Genomic DNA, 14,337 nt, shown 5'->3' on the forward strand with positions numbered 1-14,337 from the left:
TGTGTGTTGTTGTTTGTGAAGCACTTTGTAACATTGTTTTAAAAATGGTAAATAGTGTATTATTATTATTATTATTAGTAGTAGTAGTAGTAGTAGTAGTAGTAGTAGGCTAGTAGTAGTAGTATATACTTAATTTAATCCTATTATGCACTACCTCAGGCGTCTGTTTTCATAGTGAATTAACATGTTTACATTTAACATTGGCTATGAAAAGTGTGATGAGCGTAACTATAGTATTTGATTTAAAAAATATTTTTATTTGTGTAATTTTGTTGTTCACCAACTTTTACATGAATCTCTGTCAAAACCGTTTATAATGGTTTCTGTCTTTCTGTGTGAATTCAGGATGACAACAACACATTGGTGTTGGCACTGAACAGAGAACCCTCCAGTGTGGCAGCTTAGGCTAGTCCCCCCGCCCTGCCTCACAGAAGGACCCCACCCCCACAGCCCAGATGAAGATCCTGGGCCTGCCGGAGGGCGCGCGAAGGCGCCTGGAGCTGGACTCGTTGACCGAACGGCGAGCGGTAGACCTGGTGCGCGGCCGTGCGGGGTACGGCTTCACCATATCGGGACGGGGGCCGTGTCTGGTGAGCGGTGTTCTGGACGGCGGCCCCGCGGACCAGGTGGGCCTGAAACGGGGCGACCGCATCGCCACCGTCAACGGAACCGACGTGTCCAAGGCGTCCCACGAGGCCGTGGTCCAGCTGATCGGCACCTGCAGAGGCCCGGTGCGGCTGGTGGTGCTGGTCGCAGATGCTGACCCCCTTGCCGATGATGACGAAGAGTTTGCCGCCGCCGAGAGAAACAGACTTTTCCAGAAGGCGGGCGTTTTTCGGACCGTTTCGGACGACGCCAGTCGCTCTCCTCCGTTTAAAACTGGACCCACCAGCCCGGCCAAGCAGAGGCCGGTGTCCGAGCCTGACATGTCCCGCTGGGCGCAGCCCTGGAACACCTCCACGCCACGCCTCCGCTCTGAGGAGGAGGAGGCGGCCTCTTCCGGCGGGGATGCAGACTCCGTCTTCACTGACCCGGACGAGGCCAACGGCGACTGGAGCGTTTTAAACATGGCCGTGGTGGTGGGGTACCTGGGCTCCACCGAGCTGTCCTTGGACATGGCGGCGGATTCGGAGGACGAGTGCCTGCGGGCCGTGCGCGGGCGGATCCGTCAGCTGGGCACGGAGAGGGACACCCACACGCTGGTGATAATGAGGGTCATGTTCGACTGCGTCCGTCTCTGCGACGATGTGGGCGCCGTCCTGGCCGCCTTCCCTGCCGAGAGCCTGGTCCTGGGGGCGGCGTGCACCGAGGACAGGCGGTTCTTCTGCCTGGTGGTGACCGCGAACCTCGCCGACAGTCGCCACATCCCCGCCGCCGTGAACGGTCCTGTGAAGACGTCCTGTCACGTCTTCTTCATCGACCCCGAGCTGAGCCACCACGGGGTCCACCTGGCCGTTGCCAGCCGCTTCGGCTTGGACTGCACCCCCGACCCCGACGCCCTGGGCTGCCTGGAGTTCCCCCAGGCTCCGCCCACGGTCCTCCATTTTGTGTCAGTGCTGTACAGCGACATGGGGGCGGCCGTGGAGAGGCTGCGAGCGGCACTGGACCGGGAGGGCCACCAGCAGGGCGGCGGCAGCGCCAGCAGCAACGGAGACAGTGGCGTCGGCAACGCTTCCCCCCCGGAGGAGAGAGCGGAGAGGGATTTCCCCGTTGCCCTGGGAAACGACCCCGGGGGTCACCTCCCCAGCTGTCCCTGGGATTACCTTCCGGCCCCGTCTGGACCCGATCACAGCGGCCACCGCCCCATCCTTACTCTGGGCCGTAGCTCACACTCCCTATCCGAGTCTCTCCCGGGCCCCGACTCACTGACCGGCCTGTCCAGAGGTGCTCCGCCCAGGCTGGAGTTCCAGTTCAAGCCCCCTCCGCCCCCGCCGCCTCTGGGTAAAAAGCAGGGCCTCACTGGAGGAGGCCCTCTCCGAAGCAGCCAGCGATGGTTCTCGGTCAGGCAGAGGTGGCCTAAAGGGCGCGCCGGGGCCGCGGAGACCCAGGCGGCAGCGGCGGCGTCTACTCAGAGCTGGTCAGGCTCCGGCAGCCTGCCTCCCCCCATGCACCAGATCCCCGCAGACCGATACCAGCCGGCAGAGGCCACGGCCGCCATGCCGACCTACAGGCACGGCCCTCACCGGGAGGAGTGGACCGGCGGGCTCCTCGGCGGAGAGCAGCAGAACGGAAAGTACCGGAAGGATGGTAGCAACACCAAGGTCAGTGAGATTTCATTTGAATGTCTTTGTTTTAGTTTGAGAGTTTAGAGAGAGAAACGGAGAGCAATCTGGCGTCAGTTGGAAGTGTTTGCCTAGTGCTTTTTTTTGGCCTTGGCCATACTTGGGTGATGGAATGTGAAAATTCTTAATGTTTCACAAAAGACCTTTGCATGGTCCCACTGCCAAACATCTGCTTCTTCTTACTTTATGGCCAACTTTATTCCACAGGAAGTATTAAATGGTGTCTTAGAGTTGGGTTTCCAGGCACTGACAAGGTGTAAGGTCTGTAGGTGCTGGGTGTTGACACCTAATATGAAATACAAATAAAACACAATTTCAGCATGGCAGTGAGTGGAGCCATGAAGACACCTGTTCCACCTCAATGAGGCCATTGTCATAGAGGGAAAAGTGCCCACTGTGGTTGTTCTGATTCTCCACAAGATGTCCCTGTTCCATTGTCTAACAAAAGAAAAAACACAAGCAATCTATTACTTCCATACACAGGATATCTTAAGTTTAATGTTGCTATAGTTGCAGCTTGATTGCGCCATAATTTAGATCGGTGATTAAATTTCAGTCGAACTACGTGTGGATTATATGGTTTTAAAGCACACCTGCTGGCCATTCAGAAAAGTGTGTTCACCTAGGCCATGGTATAACTTGAGAGATTTGCCGAAAAGTTGAGACAGTTGTTTTTATCCTAATTTACCTTAATTTAAATGTAAATCCAAATGTATTATTTTAAAACTTTTATTATTATTATTATGCTTATTAATTATTTTACATGTAAAGCTTTTAATTTAAAGTTGAGATGTTTTATTTACTTTTGGTAAAACAAGAGCTTTCATTGAATATTGTCACAACAACAGAATAGAAAGACTCCGGTGATGGGATACCATCTGACGCCTCATCTCGGCAGACAGAGGTCAGCTGACTGGGATATAATTTGAGCTGTTTATCCATGCCTGCATTTGTCTCTGTTTATTCAAGCAGGAGTTATTGTCCTGAGTCGTGCGTCTGTCTCTGGTCTGCATCGGTTCAGATCCACGACAATTTTGCACAGGAAGCCGAGAAAATTGCAGGGTAGAGTCCCGTGATACAGTGGTAATTACCCACAATTCTTTATTCCAGCTCAAACATTAGTCTGGGTTTCACCCATCATCATAATAGCGGCGCTGCTGGCGCTTTTTTCATGCTCATTAGGCGCACAGCCGCAATACGCTGAGATTAAGGGGTGGAGGTGGAATGCACAAAGTGAAGTGAGAGCTTTTGTAATAAGCAGGTAAGAATCAATTTCTGCAGCCTCCCTGTCTTTTTTTAGACACAATTGTGAGTAGGATCTCTGTGCGTATGTTTCACATGTGGCTCAATGTGAACTCGTCTGTGTGTGTGTGCGTGCGTGCGTGCGTGTGTGTGTGGTGACTCGGTAACGCTGGCCCCAGGGAGCCAGGTCGTGAGGCAGCGTGTGTCATGTCCCCCATTGTCTCAGCACTCAGCATATGGCCCCACAGTCGAGGCAGACGAGGCAGAATCTGTCACGACTCATTTGGAATCCTAATGTGACGCCACCACTGCTTTTCCTTAGTAACCTACGGATATCTGTAGATTGTTTTCTACAAAGTTTTATTTAGTTATTTATTCAGTCTTTTTTAAAGATATTTTGGGGCATTTCTGCTTTTTTATATATATATGTATAGACTGACAGGAAAGGAGGGAGAGAGAGAGAGGTGAGGATGCAGCACATGGCCCGGGCCGGATTCGAACCCGGGCCACTGCGATAAGGACTAGTGGTACGCGCCTTAACCGATGAGCCCCCTTTTTATTTTATTTTATTATTATTATTATTATTTTTATTTTTTTACAGCTGCATCGCTCGCGTCCAGTTAGGACATAACAATAGAAAACAAAGCAATGGAATGCATTTTGTCGCTGACGCTCGCTCGCGTCGTGTGTAGTTAGGACACGGTGTTATGGAGGCCTAATGACATGTTTCCTCTCTTCCTGACAGAGCTCCAGGTTCTGGGGCATCGGCGCAGGACGTGCCTCCGTCCGGCGCTCCGCTGGCGGCGCCAAGCGGCTCAGTCTGGCGCGGTCGCTGGACGACCTTGAGGTAAAGACCGAGCCCGCCACTCCCGCTCTCCTAATAAGAAATAAAAGCACAAGGCTGACTCCCTCTCGGCAGTGTGTTGAATAATGACAGTTGGATGTTCTCAAAGTACGAGGGGGCATTTCCAATGTAAGCGATACATTTTAATTTCGTCCTATCAGTGGCATCGTACTCTGACGTTTTCCACAATGAACATTTTGATTCTTCCGTTCTTTTCCCGTGAGCTGAACCTTCCATCTCGCCAGGCCCGCGTGCAGAAGAGTGGGTCAGCTTGACTAGTCTGGGCGTTGGGTCCCCCCTCCCCCCAGCTCTCTGCCCCAGTTCCAGCTCTGCTTGAACCTCTCGTTTCCGCTGCCTTGAACTGTGTTTGGTGGCACACTTGCGGCGAGGGGCATCTCACAGAGGGGTCTTTGTGAGTCCTGAGGCCTGGCCCCGTTTGTTTGGCCTTGCTAATGAGCGACGGCCATCGACGTGCTGCAGCCCCTCCTTTAAGTTACTCTCTCTGTCTCACACACACACTGCAATCCCACACCCTAGACTCACCCAAACACACACTAAATAGTATTGTCATATAAAGTCCCACAATGCAGGCCATTCTTTAAACGTTGTCCTCAGCCTGAACAGCCCTAGACGATGTAAACAGCACGTCTGAGAGCTTCTGACTGGTTTTGATCACTTTTGCGATTGTTGTTGAATTGAGTGGAACTTCAAAGCCTTTCTGTCACCCTTAATTTTCTCAATATGGAGTTGTTGACATCTTCAAGAGTTGAAATGTTCTGACATCATATTTTCTGCCCGTGCCCGTGGATGTGTGAGTCAGGACCCACAGTGGTGGGCGTGTGCTGCTTTATGGCCAGTGTCTGGACCCTGAACCAGGAACTCCATATAAGGACAGGCAGCATTTCACCACATGGGTGTCATGATGTCCCTGGTGCAGTCCACTTCTTCAAATTCCTGGTTCTACTAGCCAGCAGACATCACAGCCGTTTCAAGGTTAGCGCCTTCCCAGTAGAGAGAGATGGGCTGTTAGACATGCCTAGCTCTCACGTTAGCAGTACTTACCTGGCCCTAGCTCTCACATGCTAGAAGTCGTTTCCTGGCACTAGCTCCTACTTGTTAAACATCACAGTACTAGATGGGAACAACATTTGGGAAGATGTAGGAAAGGTTTTACTGTTAACCCAGCCACATAATGTAATGTGATATGTGATGCACTTGAGGAATACAGTATGATAGTCCATGTTATGGAAACATTTAACCTGATATCAGACCACACACTCCGTTGAGATCTCCAAAAATCAGTCAATTTCGGTGGAGCAGGCAGGTTCGAAGGTCTGGACCCAGGCTTGGTGACATTATCAGATTAAAGTAATTTGTCCAGATAGGTATTTTTTACATGATGTGTTCTGCAACCAAATGGCTACAGTACATTATTCAGTCAGATTTTGATGATTGCCCTGTAATAGAAAATACCTAGATGACATTTTCATGTTTTTTAAATTTTATTATTATTTTATTTTACCTTTATTTATCCAGGGAAGCCCACTTAGACCAAGGTCTCATTTACAGTGATGCTCTGGCTTCACTGCCATTGTCCCTGGTCTACTAGAAATCTTTGTCTTCTATGTTTATGAGCCGTGATTTACTGTAATGCACTTGTAATGCAATAATCAGACATGACATTGGTGTTGGTTTGAGTGAAACTACTGCCGCTGGCGTGTGTGGTATGGGAACCTGGAGTTTGGGAGTGTAGCAGAGTGTGGTAGGGGAACCTGGAGTTAAGGAGTGTAGCAGAGTGGGGAAGGGGAACCTGGAGTTTGGGAGTGTAGCAGAGTGGGGAAGGGGAACCTGGAGTTTGGGAGTGTAGCAGAGTGTGGTAGAAGAACCTGGAGTGTAGCAGAGTGTATAAGGGGAACATGGAGTTAAGGAGTGTAGCAGTTTGTGGAAGGGGAACCTGGAGTTTGGAAGTGTAGCTGAGTGTGGTATGGGAACCTGGAGTTTGGGATTGTAACATGATTCTCTCTAATGTTTCCTGGAACACCGGGACTTGGTTCTGTTCCATGAGCCAAACTACATTCTGGTCAGAGGATGTGGTCTGGTTCTGGCTTCTTAATGGGGCCGGGTTAGTGAATTTAAACACACACCAGGACCTGAAGTCCCTGCCTTTACTATGGTGTGCTCCTCAAGCTGCTGCTCCTATATACAGTAATGATGCACATGCAAGGGAGTTTGGGAAATGGAGTCCGAGTTAGGGGATTAGCATGGGAAGCTGAAATCCTTGGATATTTTTGTTGATCACTTACTGTAAAGAATGTCTGTGGTTGGATAGAGAGTGTCTGTGGTTGGATAGAGAGTGTCTGTGGTAGGATAAAGAGTGTCTGTGGTAGGATAGAGAGTGTCTGTGGTAGGATAGAGAGTGTCTGTGGTTGGATAGAGAGTGTCTGTGGTAGGATAAAGAGTGTCTGTGGTAGGATAAAGAGTGTCTGTGGTAGGATAAAGAGTGTCTGTGGTAGGATAGAGAGTGTCTGTGGTAGGATAGAGAGTGTCTGTGGTAGGATAGAGAGTGTCTGTGGTAGGATAGAGAGTGTCTGTGGTTGGATAGAGAGTGTCTGTGGTTGGATAGAGAGTGTCTGTGGTTGGATAGAGAGTGTCTGTGGTTGGATATAGAGTGTCTGTGGTTGGATAGAGAGTGTCTGTGATGGGGTAGCAGCATCAAGCGCTTATGCCCTGATTCACACGTCTCGATTGTGCAGCACGGTCACGGTGAAGCCATGACTAAATGAGCGCTGTAATCCACCTTGCTGCTTCAGTCCTGGGGGGCAGATAACATTTCAGGTTGTAACACGGGGGAGTGTTTCATGGCGGCCAGAGGCGGTTAGATCTCCACCTCTCGCCCACACCTTGGTTCAGACTTGCAGTCAAAGATCAGTGATGCCCCTCTAGAGCCTCAGAAGTAGGGATGAAACGGTTATCAGTTTCACGGTAAACCACGGTAAAAAATTCCCGATGGTTCGTATTACCGTTTCAACAGCAGTTATCATTAAAGCCGTGTCATTACTGCGTTTTGAAATACTGTCCACATGAGTCAACATGGATTTGTTGTTTTGCGAGTATGGCGGAAAGCAGAGCTGAGAAGATTTTTCCATCTTCTTAGAGGACTAAGTCTGAAGTTAACTTGCATGTGGGGACTTTGGAATGGATGAAAATGTCATGATTTATCTGTAATGTAAACTGTAGCTTTCAGTGTAGCCTACTCTTGTAAAACACGCCACTTTGTTCTGCTGCTGTAGGCGTGTGCAGCGTTTAGTTTGACTTTAATTTTTGTATTGAAAGAAGAGAGGCTACTATCAATGAAGAAGAATTGCGTGTGTGGGGGGGTCTGTGAGTGATTGAGTAAATGATTGAGAAAAAAAATAATGATAATGATGTGTATTTTGTACAGTACATTTTCAGAATATTTCAACAATTACCGTAATAATACTGATAGCCGTGGTCATTTTGGTCACTATAATCGTGATATGAAAATTTCATACCGTTACATCCCTACTCGGAAGCAGACCCGTAGGATTCAGAAGCAGACCATTACCACACCAGTAGGGTTCAACGCCTCATCTACTGTATTTGCAAGAGCTTGGCTGTTTAATCTGTAGAGGATTTGGAGTTACCTTACATTGTTACTCATCGTTACCCTGACGTCACCTCTACTGACGCGGTATCTCCACATCCATCACAGAATGTACCTTTGATAGGCTGACATCGCCAACCGTAGCCCAGAGGCAGGGAGATCCGGTTTCAGCAGGTAGTAGACCACAGGTGATCACACTCTCCTTCGCTCTCTCAAACAGCTCAGCCCAGAGGAGAGAGTCTATGGAGATACAGGAGGGAGAGGCCACAAAATCAAGTGTATATTCACCAACGATGATTAAATGCACATTGGTGCACACAGTGCACATTCTGTGAGAACCGATGCGTAGGAGTATGTGGTTCTGAGAGAAGGTTTGTTCCACCACCCTGACTCCGCTGGTCTCCACTCTACCGCCATTCTGTTGTGAGGCAGGTCTCTCACGCCGAGCGTATCCGGGGATGTGTTGAGCAGCCCTCGGGCGCCGCACGTGTCCGGACCGGGCGGGCGCTGCGGGCCCCGGCGGCTAGACGCCTCGTGTCTGAGCAGGGATGGGACCGCTGCGGAGGACCCTCTGGGCCCCTGACCCCTCCGGGCCCCTGTCCCCTCCGGGCCCCTGTCACCTCCAGGCCCCTGTCCCCTCCGGGTCCCTGTCCCCTCCGGGCCCCTGTCCCCTCCGGGCCCCTGTCCCCACCAGGCCCCACCATGGTGAGATACGAGGGAGCAGCGCGCGACGCGCCCCGTCGTGGCCGTTTCCGTGGTCGACGGTGCGTGCGTCAGAGCGCTGGCCGCAGAGCCGGCCAGCTGTGGTTTCCCCCTCGCACGGCAAAGCCTCTGACTCTGTTTCGCTCGTCTTGTTTGCCTTTTGGTCTCAGCAGCTGTGATGATCAGTGGTTGATTTACTTTCTCTGCGCACGTGAGTGTGTGTGTGTGTGTGTGTGCACGCGCGCGCGCGAGTATGAGTGTGAGAGGGATTTTGTGATGGAGGGAGAGGAGTGACTGGTTGCAAGCCTTTCGTTGTCCGGTCCCCTGGGCTCTGTACTGTATACCTTCGTTGGTTTCAGCGCTTGCCAGAGGCACACTGCTACACCTCCAAAGCCTAGTCCCTCATCACAGTCTTTCCTTCCAACTGGCAGAAGATGCTGTACTCCTGGAAGGCTTGGTAGAAACATAACCCTGTCGACTAAAATTTCAGAGGGATGCCTGTGTGTTTTTTGCGGTGTTCGTCACTGCTTTCTGAATGGTCTGCAACACGTGTTTTGTCAGGCGGCACTCTGTTTGGTTTGAACACACCAGGTGTGAGGGAAGGCTCTGCTCGCTCCCACGACCTGAGCTGTTCATCCCCCCGTCCTGCTGGAGGCATCCAGAATAGCAGCGCTCTGTTTGAGCGCCTGGGGTGGACTAGGGGGTGGAGCGGAGAAGCTGGAGAGAGAGAGGGAAGAAAGAGAGGGAGAGAGAGAAAGGGAAAAGAGAGAGAGGCAGGGCAGAGAGAGAGAGGGAAGGGAGAGAGAGAGAGAGAGAGGGAGGGAGACGGGGAGGAGAGAGGGAGGGGGCGAGAGAGGGAGGGGAGAGAAAGAGAGTGGGAGAGGGAGAGAGAGAAAGGGAAAAGAGAGAGGTAGGGCAGAGAGAGAGAGGGAAGGGAGAGAGAGGGAAGGGAGAGAGCGAGAGGGAGGGGGGAGAGAGGATGGGGAAGAGGGGGGAGGAGAGAGGGAGGGGGACAGAGAGAGAGGGAGGGGAGAGAGTGGAAGGGAGGGAAGAGTGGAAGCGTGTCTCTTCCCCTTGAGCTCTCTCTCCTGCAAGCGCACACTCGCATACACACATGCGCACACACACACACACACACACTCAAACAGCACTGAGCGCGCCAGCGAATGGACTTGTTTACACACACCGGGCGTAAGCAGAGCTGAAGACCGGCCAGACACAGCGCTGCCATACATGGAGCAAACTTTAGCTCTCAACTCTGTAAGTCTTCTCATCAATTCACCCTACTCACCCTGTCTCTGTCGGTCTCTCTCTCTCTCTCTCTCTCTCTCTCTCTCTCTCTCTCTCTCTCTCTAATTTTTCCCCTCCCATCCACTCTGCATTTCATCCCTCTGTCTTCTGTATTGTTGAGTAGCAGTGTCATCCTCATGTCTTCTGTCGTGTTGAGTAGCAGTGTCATCTTCATGTCTTCTGTCGTGTTGAGTAGCAGTGTCATCTTCATGTCTTCTGTCGTGTTGAGTAGCAGTGTCATCCTCATGTCTTCTGTCGTGTTGAGTAGCAGTGTCATCTTCATGTCTTCTGTCGTGTTGAGTAGCAGTGTCATCTTCATGTCTTCTGTCGTGTTGAGTAGCAGTGTCATCCTCATGTCTTCTGTCGTGTTGAGTAGCAGTGTCATCTTCATGTCTTCTGTCGTGTTGAGTAGCAGTGTCATCCTCATGTGCCGGTGTCTTCCTCCGCTCTCTGGCAGTGTCTCTTATTCTGTGGGCTCTTTGTAGCTCGTATTCGAGCGTTGGAAGAGCCTCACAGTGGTTAGTTTGTGTGGTCTCTCTCTCTCTCTGTGAGGAATGTTGTGGCAGACTCTTAACTCCGCTCTGGTGTGCTGTGTAACGCACTGTGCTGCTGTATAAAAATACTGCTCTGGTTCTTATGTAGCGCGACACTAACTGCATTCCAATTAGGCGTCATACTGAGCTGGTTCTGTTAAGTGATGAGGGAGATCTCCATTCGGCCACGCATCACACATTCACCAGGGGCCACTCAGTGAGCTGAACTCTGCTTCACTCGACAAGTGACCCGTCGGAAATGAACGTCTGTCTGCAGGAGTCGGGTTTTGCTGTACGGGGAGATTGGAGATCTGCTGTAGTCGAGCGGAATCGGTCTCAAGCTAAAATGGAGAAAGAGATGTATATTTAGCCGGCCATGTTGCAGCTTGAGTCGAGGGTGGACTTGATGTGGTCGCTGTGGGTTTGCACGGCCCTGCTGGGTTTCCTCCTAGTATTTACTGGCGTATGATTCATCCTTGGTCTTAAGTCAGTCCTGTTCTTGGCTTAAAGGAATACTGGTCTGTGGGCCCTAATGTTGTTTTGCTTCGCCCGTCGTCTGTTACACGGTGTTGTCTTGAAACATTTTTTTTGTAGGCCGTTTTTATAGAGCTTTTATTTCGGAAAATATGTGTCCTATGGTAGAATGTGTGATATAAGAACACATAATGATATGTGTTCTAGTGTTTTCTGCAGTATGATGTATTCTGTGGTGTTTAGGCGTGACCGCATGGAAGACGGGAACAGGGATAGTGTTTTCTCTGGAATTGGTAGAGTTGGCGAGAGCAGGACATGTTCCTATCTGTCTGGCATCGCAGGGCTTCTCAGGAGGGTTCAGGCTGGTATCAGGGCTTCTCTGGAGCGTTCAGGTTGGTATCAGGGCTTCTCTGGAGCGTTCAGGCTGGTATCAGGGCTTCTCTGGAGGGTTCAGGCTGGTATCAGGGCTTCTCTGGAGCGTTCAGGCTGGTATCAGGGCTTCTCTGGAGCGTTCAGGCTGGTATCGGGGCTTCTCTTGAGTGTTCAGGCTGGTATCAGGGCTTCTCTGGAGGGTTCAGGCTGGTATCGGGGCTTCTCTGGAGCGTTCAGGCTGGTATCAGGGCTTCTCTGGAGGGTTCAGGCTGGTATCGGGGCTTCTCTGGAGCGTTCAGGCTGGCTGGCATCGCATGGCTTCTGTACAGCGTGGGTGGACAGTTCTTCTCGTGTCCTCGGGCTAGCATTATAAGATGTGAAGCGCAGGGAGCCTGACATCTCCTGAATGCCTCCACTGTGTTTCTTCCCGGAGACGTTTCATTGTGGTCTCTCTTCTTCACACGGACTGGAAGACACCTATGTTGTCGCTGTACTGTATATGAACATGGCAGACTTCAGACGGAGTTAGTTAGAGTTAACCGAGTGGTTAGCTGTGCTCAGGGAGAGGACACAGTGACCAGTTAGAGTTAGCTGAGTGGTTAGCTGGGCTCAGAGAGGACAGACAGTGACCGGTTAGGCTGCCAGATCGCCATACAGGACTGTGGTTGCTGAATTAGCTTCTTTTTTTTTTTTTTTTCCAACCAAGCCCTAACCACAGAACAACCACACCACGTCCAGACCATGCAGTGTGTAGTCAAAACACTGACCATGTGCCGGGCTTGTTACTAAGCACTGTACTCCGCACTGCCAAAGCCTCGGAATGACGTCACAACGACGCCATTGTAACGTCATCTGTCAACATGGAGCCCAGTGTGCTGTCAGAAGCATGTGGAGGAAGCCGGCAACACGACTGGATCCTGCTGTCGTGGCCCCATGGCCAACCCACTCACATTATTTACTGTTTACTATTATTCTGATTGTGCTTTATTCACTGGGTGTGGATGTTACTCAACCAGGAGAGCCATGGAACTTGCAGCCAGTTTATCATCTGAAAGAGCGGTTTAGACATGTCGGCAAGAGAGAGAGAGCAACGCTTTCTTTTTCCCTCTCTCCACCCTTCACCTTGCGCCTGTGGCTGGGATGTTGCACGGGCGTGTTGCACTGACGTTGTGCAAGAAGGCGTTCGTGTTTGAACTAGCGTGGACACAGGGAGGGGTACGGCAGCGCGACCCAGTGAAGCGCGGCCCGTATCTTTGGCCTTGCGCTGGCAGGGAACAGCGTAGAACCAGGCCAAGGCTTCGTCTCCGTAACACGGTGGAAGTCATAAACAGAGCGCCAAGTTATTCTCCCAGTGATGCAGTCAGGTACTTGACTGGGGCTGTGGCTTGGCAGCGCAAACAATAACTTTGAGAGTCTTCATTTCAATAAAAACTCTCATCTTTACTGAAATGAATACCCCCATCAGTAGAGGTGGTGGGAAGAATCGATTGAGATTCGCAATTCTGTTCTCTACAATTATCGATCGATTCAATTCCCCAAATTGATTCCTTGATTCATTTCAGTAAATTTTTTGCACATCTTGGTGTTTGTTTGCGGGCGGGCCAGCAGAGGTGCAGTAGTTTTACGTTTGGGTGTATTTTATAGGTTACTGTAGTCAAATGGTGGAAAAGTAATTGAAAATTAGAATCTATCACCTCGATAATCATCAATAATAGAAAATCATTTTGAAATCAAATCATGACCCCAAGACTCGAAATTGAATCAAATTGTGAGCTCACTACCGATTTCCACCCCTACTCATCAGTGGACAGAAATAGAGTAGTTTAGAGTTTATTTGCTTAGGTTGAATTTAGTTTACTATGGTTCGTGCTGTAACCTGCAGCACACTTCCTGGTATTCTCAAAGGTGCCAGAGGTGAAATTTCTCCCTAAATGCATATTCAGATCTGGCCTATCCTCCCCCAGCCTTGTGAGACGATCCTGACTTCTTGAGTTCACATTCTGTTTCTCTCACAAATAAGTCTGGATACTCTCCATAGAGATCCGTTTGTGCCAGATCAAAAAATGATCTTGCCAATCAGCGCTGTTTCTGAGGAATTTGAAATACAAACAGCTACACTGAGCGGGTTTAGGTGTGACGACAGCGAGGAGCGGTTGAAGTTGGCACGTGATAGACGGTGATAGACAGACGGCTCGTCCAATCACCTGCCAAGTATTTTTGAAAGTGCCCGCCCTTTTCCAAACTGTTTCCAACGGAGAGTTCCCAGAGGATCATGCGAAGCAAACCATCTGGCGCGCCAGGTTGATCCTCTCCTGTCCTCTAACTCAAACCCATTATTACGAGGTCAGAAGGAAAACTGACCTGAGATCAGATCGTCACAGATAATAGTAATATTCTAATCCCCCTGGGCGGAGCACGCTACCCAGACGGAGGGCTGGATGGAGGAGGGATCACAGGAGAGGAGCGCATATACATATACAAAACAACACATACAGTATACAGAACAACACATGCAGCATACAGAACAACACATGGGCGCACCCACAGGTGCTGAGGACAGCGCAGCGGGAGCTCCTGCGGTCGGCGGCGTCTTCGCACCGGCCGCCTCACTCTTCTGTCGCTCGCACGTCAGCTTCGCAGTCGTTACATAAACGCAGGCATCCACTGTGCCCCTCCGTCCGTTCTTTCCCTCCAGAATCGTCTATTTTTGACCCTCTGAGAGCTCCCCCTGAGTTTGTCCTCTTGCCAAATACCCACGAGGTCTAGAGGGAGTACCCTAGCGTCCTAACCCACGCTGGGGTGGGGAGGGGTTGAAACCAAAGCCCCCCCTGCTTTCTCTCCCAGTTTCCTCAAACCAGCTCAGGTTCCCAGTTACCACTCATAGAAGTTCAGCAGGGGATCATGAGGTCAGGGCATGGAGAATCGCACCCAGGAAGCAGCTATGCTCCTACGCTCAGTGCCAAGGTCTCCTGT

At 50.7% G+C, this 14,337-nt stretch overlaps 1 protein-coding gene across 1 annotated transcript in view; it reads left to right on the forward strand.

The window, feature by feature from the left end:
• Window positions 1-455: 455 nt before the first annotated feature.
• Window positions 456-14,337, forward strand: part of LOC311319996 (regulator of G-protein signaling 12-like) — a gene marked incomplete at both ends in the record, with an annotated part of 41,029 nt that continues 27,147 nt past the window's right edge. Inside the window, 2 exons of the mRNA XM_084451630.1 lie at window positions 456-2,261; window positions 4,270-4,371. Coding sequence (XP_084307756.1) covers window positions 456-2,261; window positions 4,270-4,371 — 1,908 coding nt within the window. The remainder of the gene's footprint in view (window positions 2,262-4,269; window positions 4,372-14,337) is intronic.

The sequence above is a fragment of the Borostomias antarcticus genome (assembly GCF_949987555.1).
Source record: "Borostomias antarcticus genome assembly, chromosome: 17".
NCBI lineage: Eukaryota > Metazoa > Chordata > Actinopteri > Stomiiformes > Stomiidae > Borostomias > Borostomias antarcticus.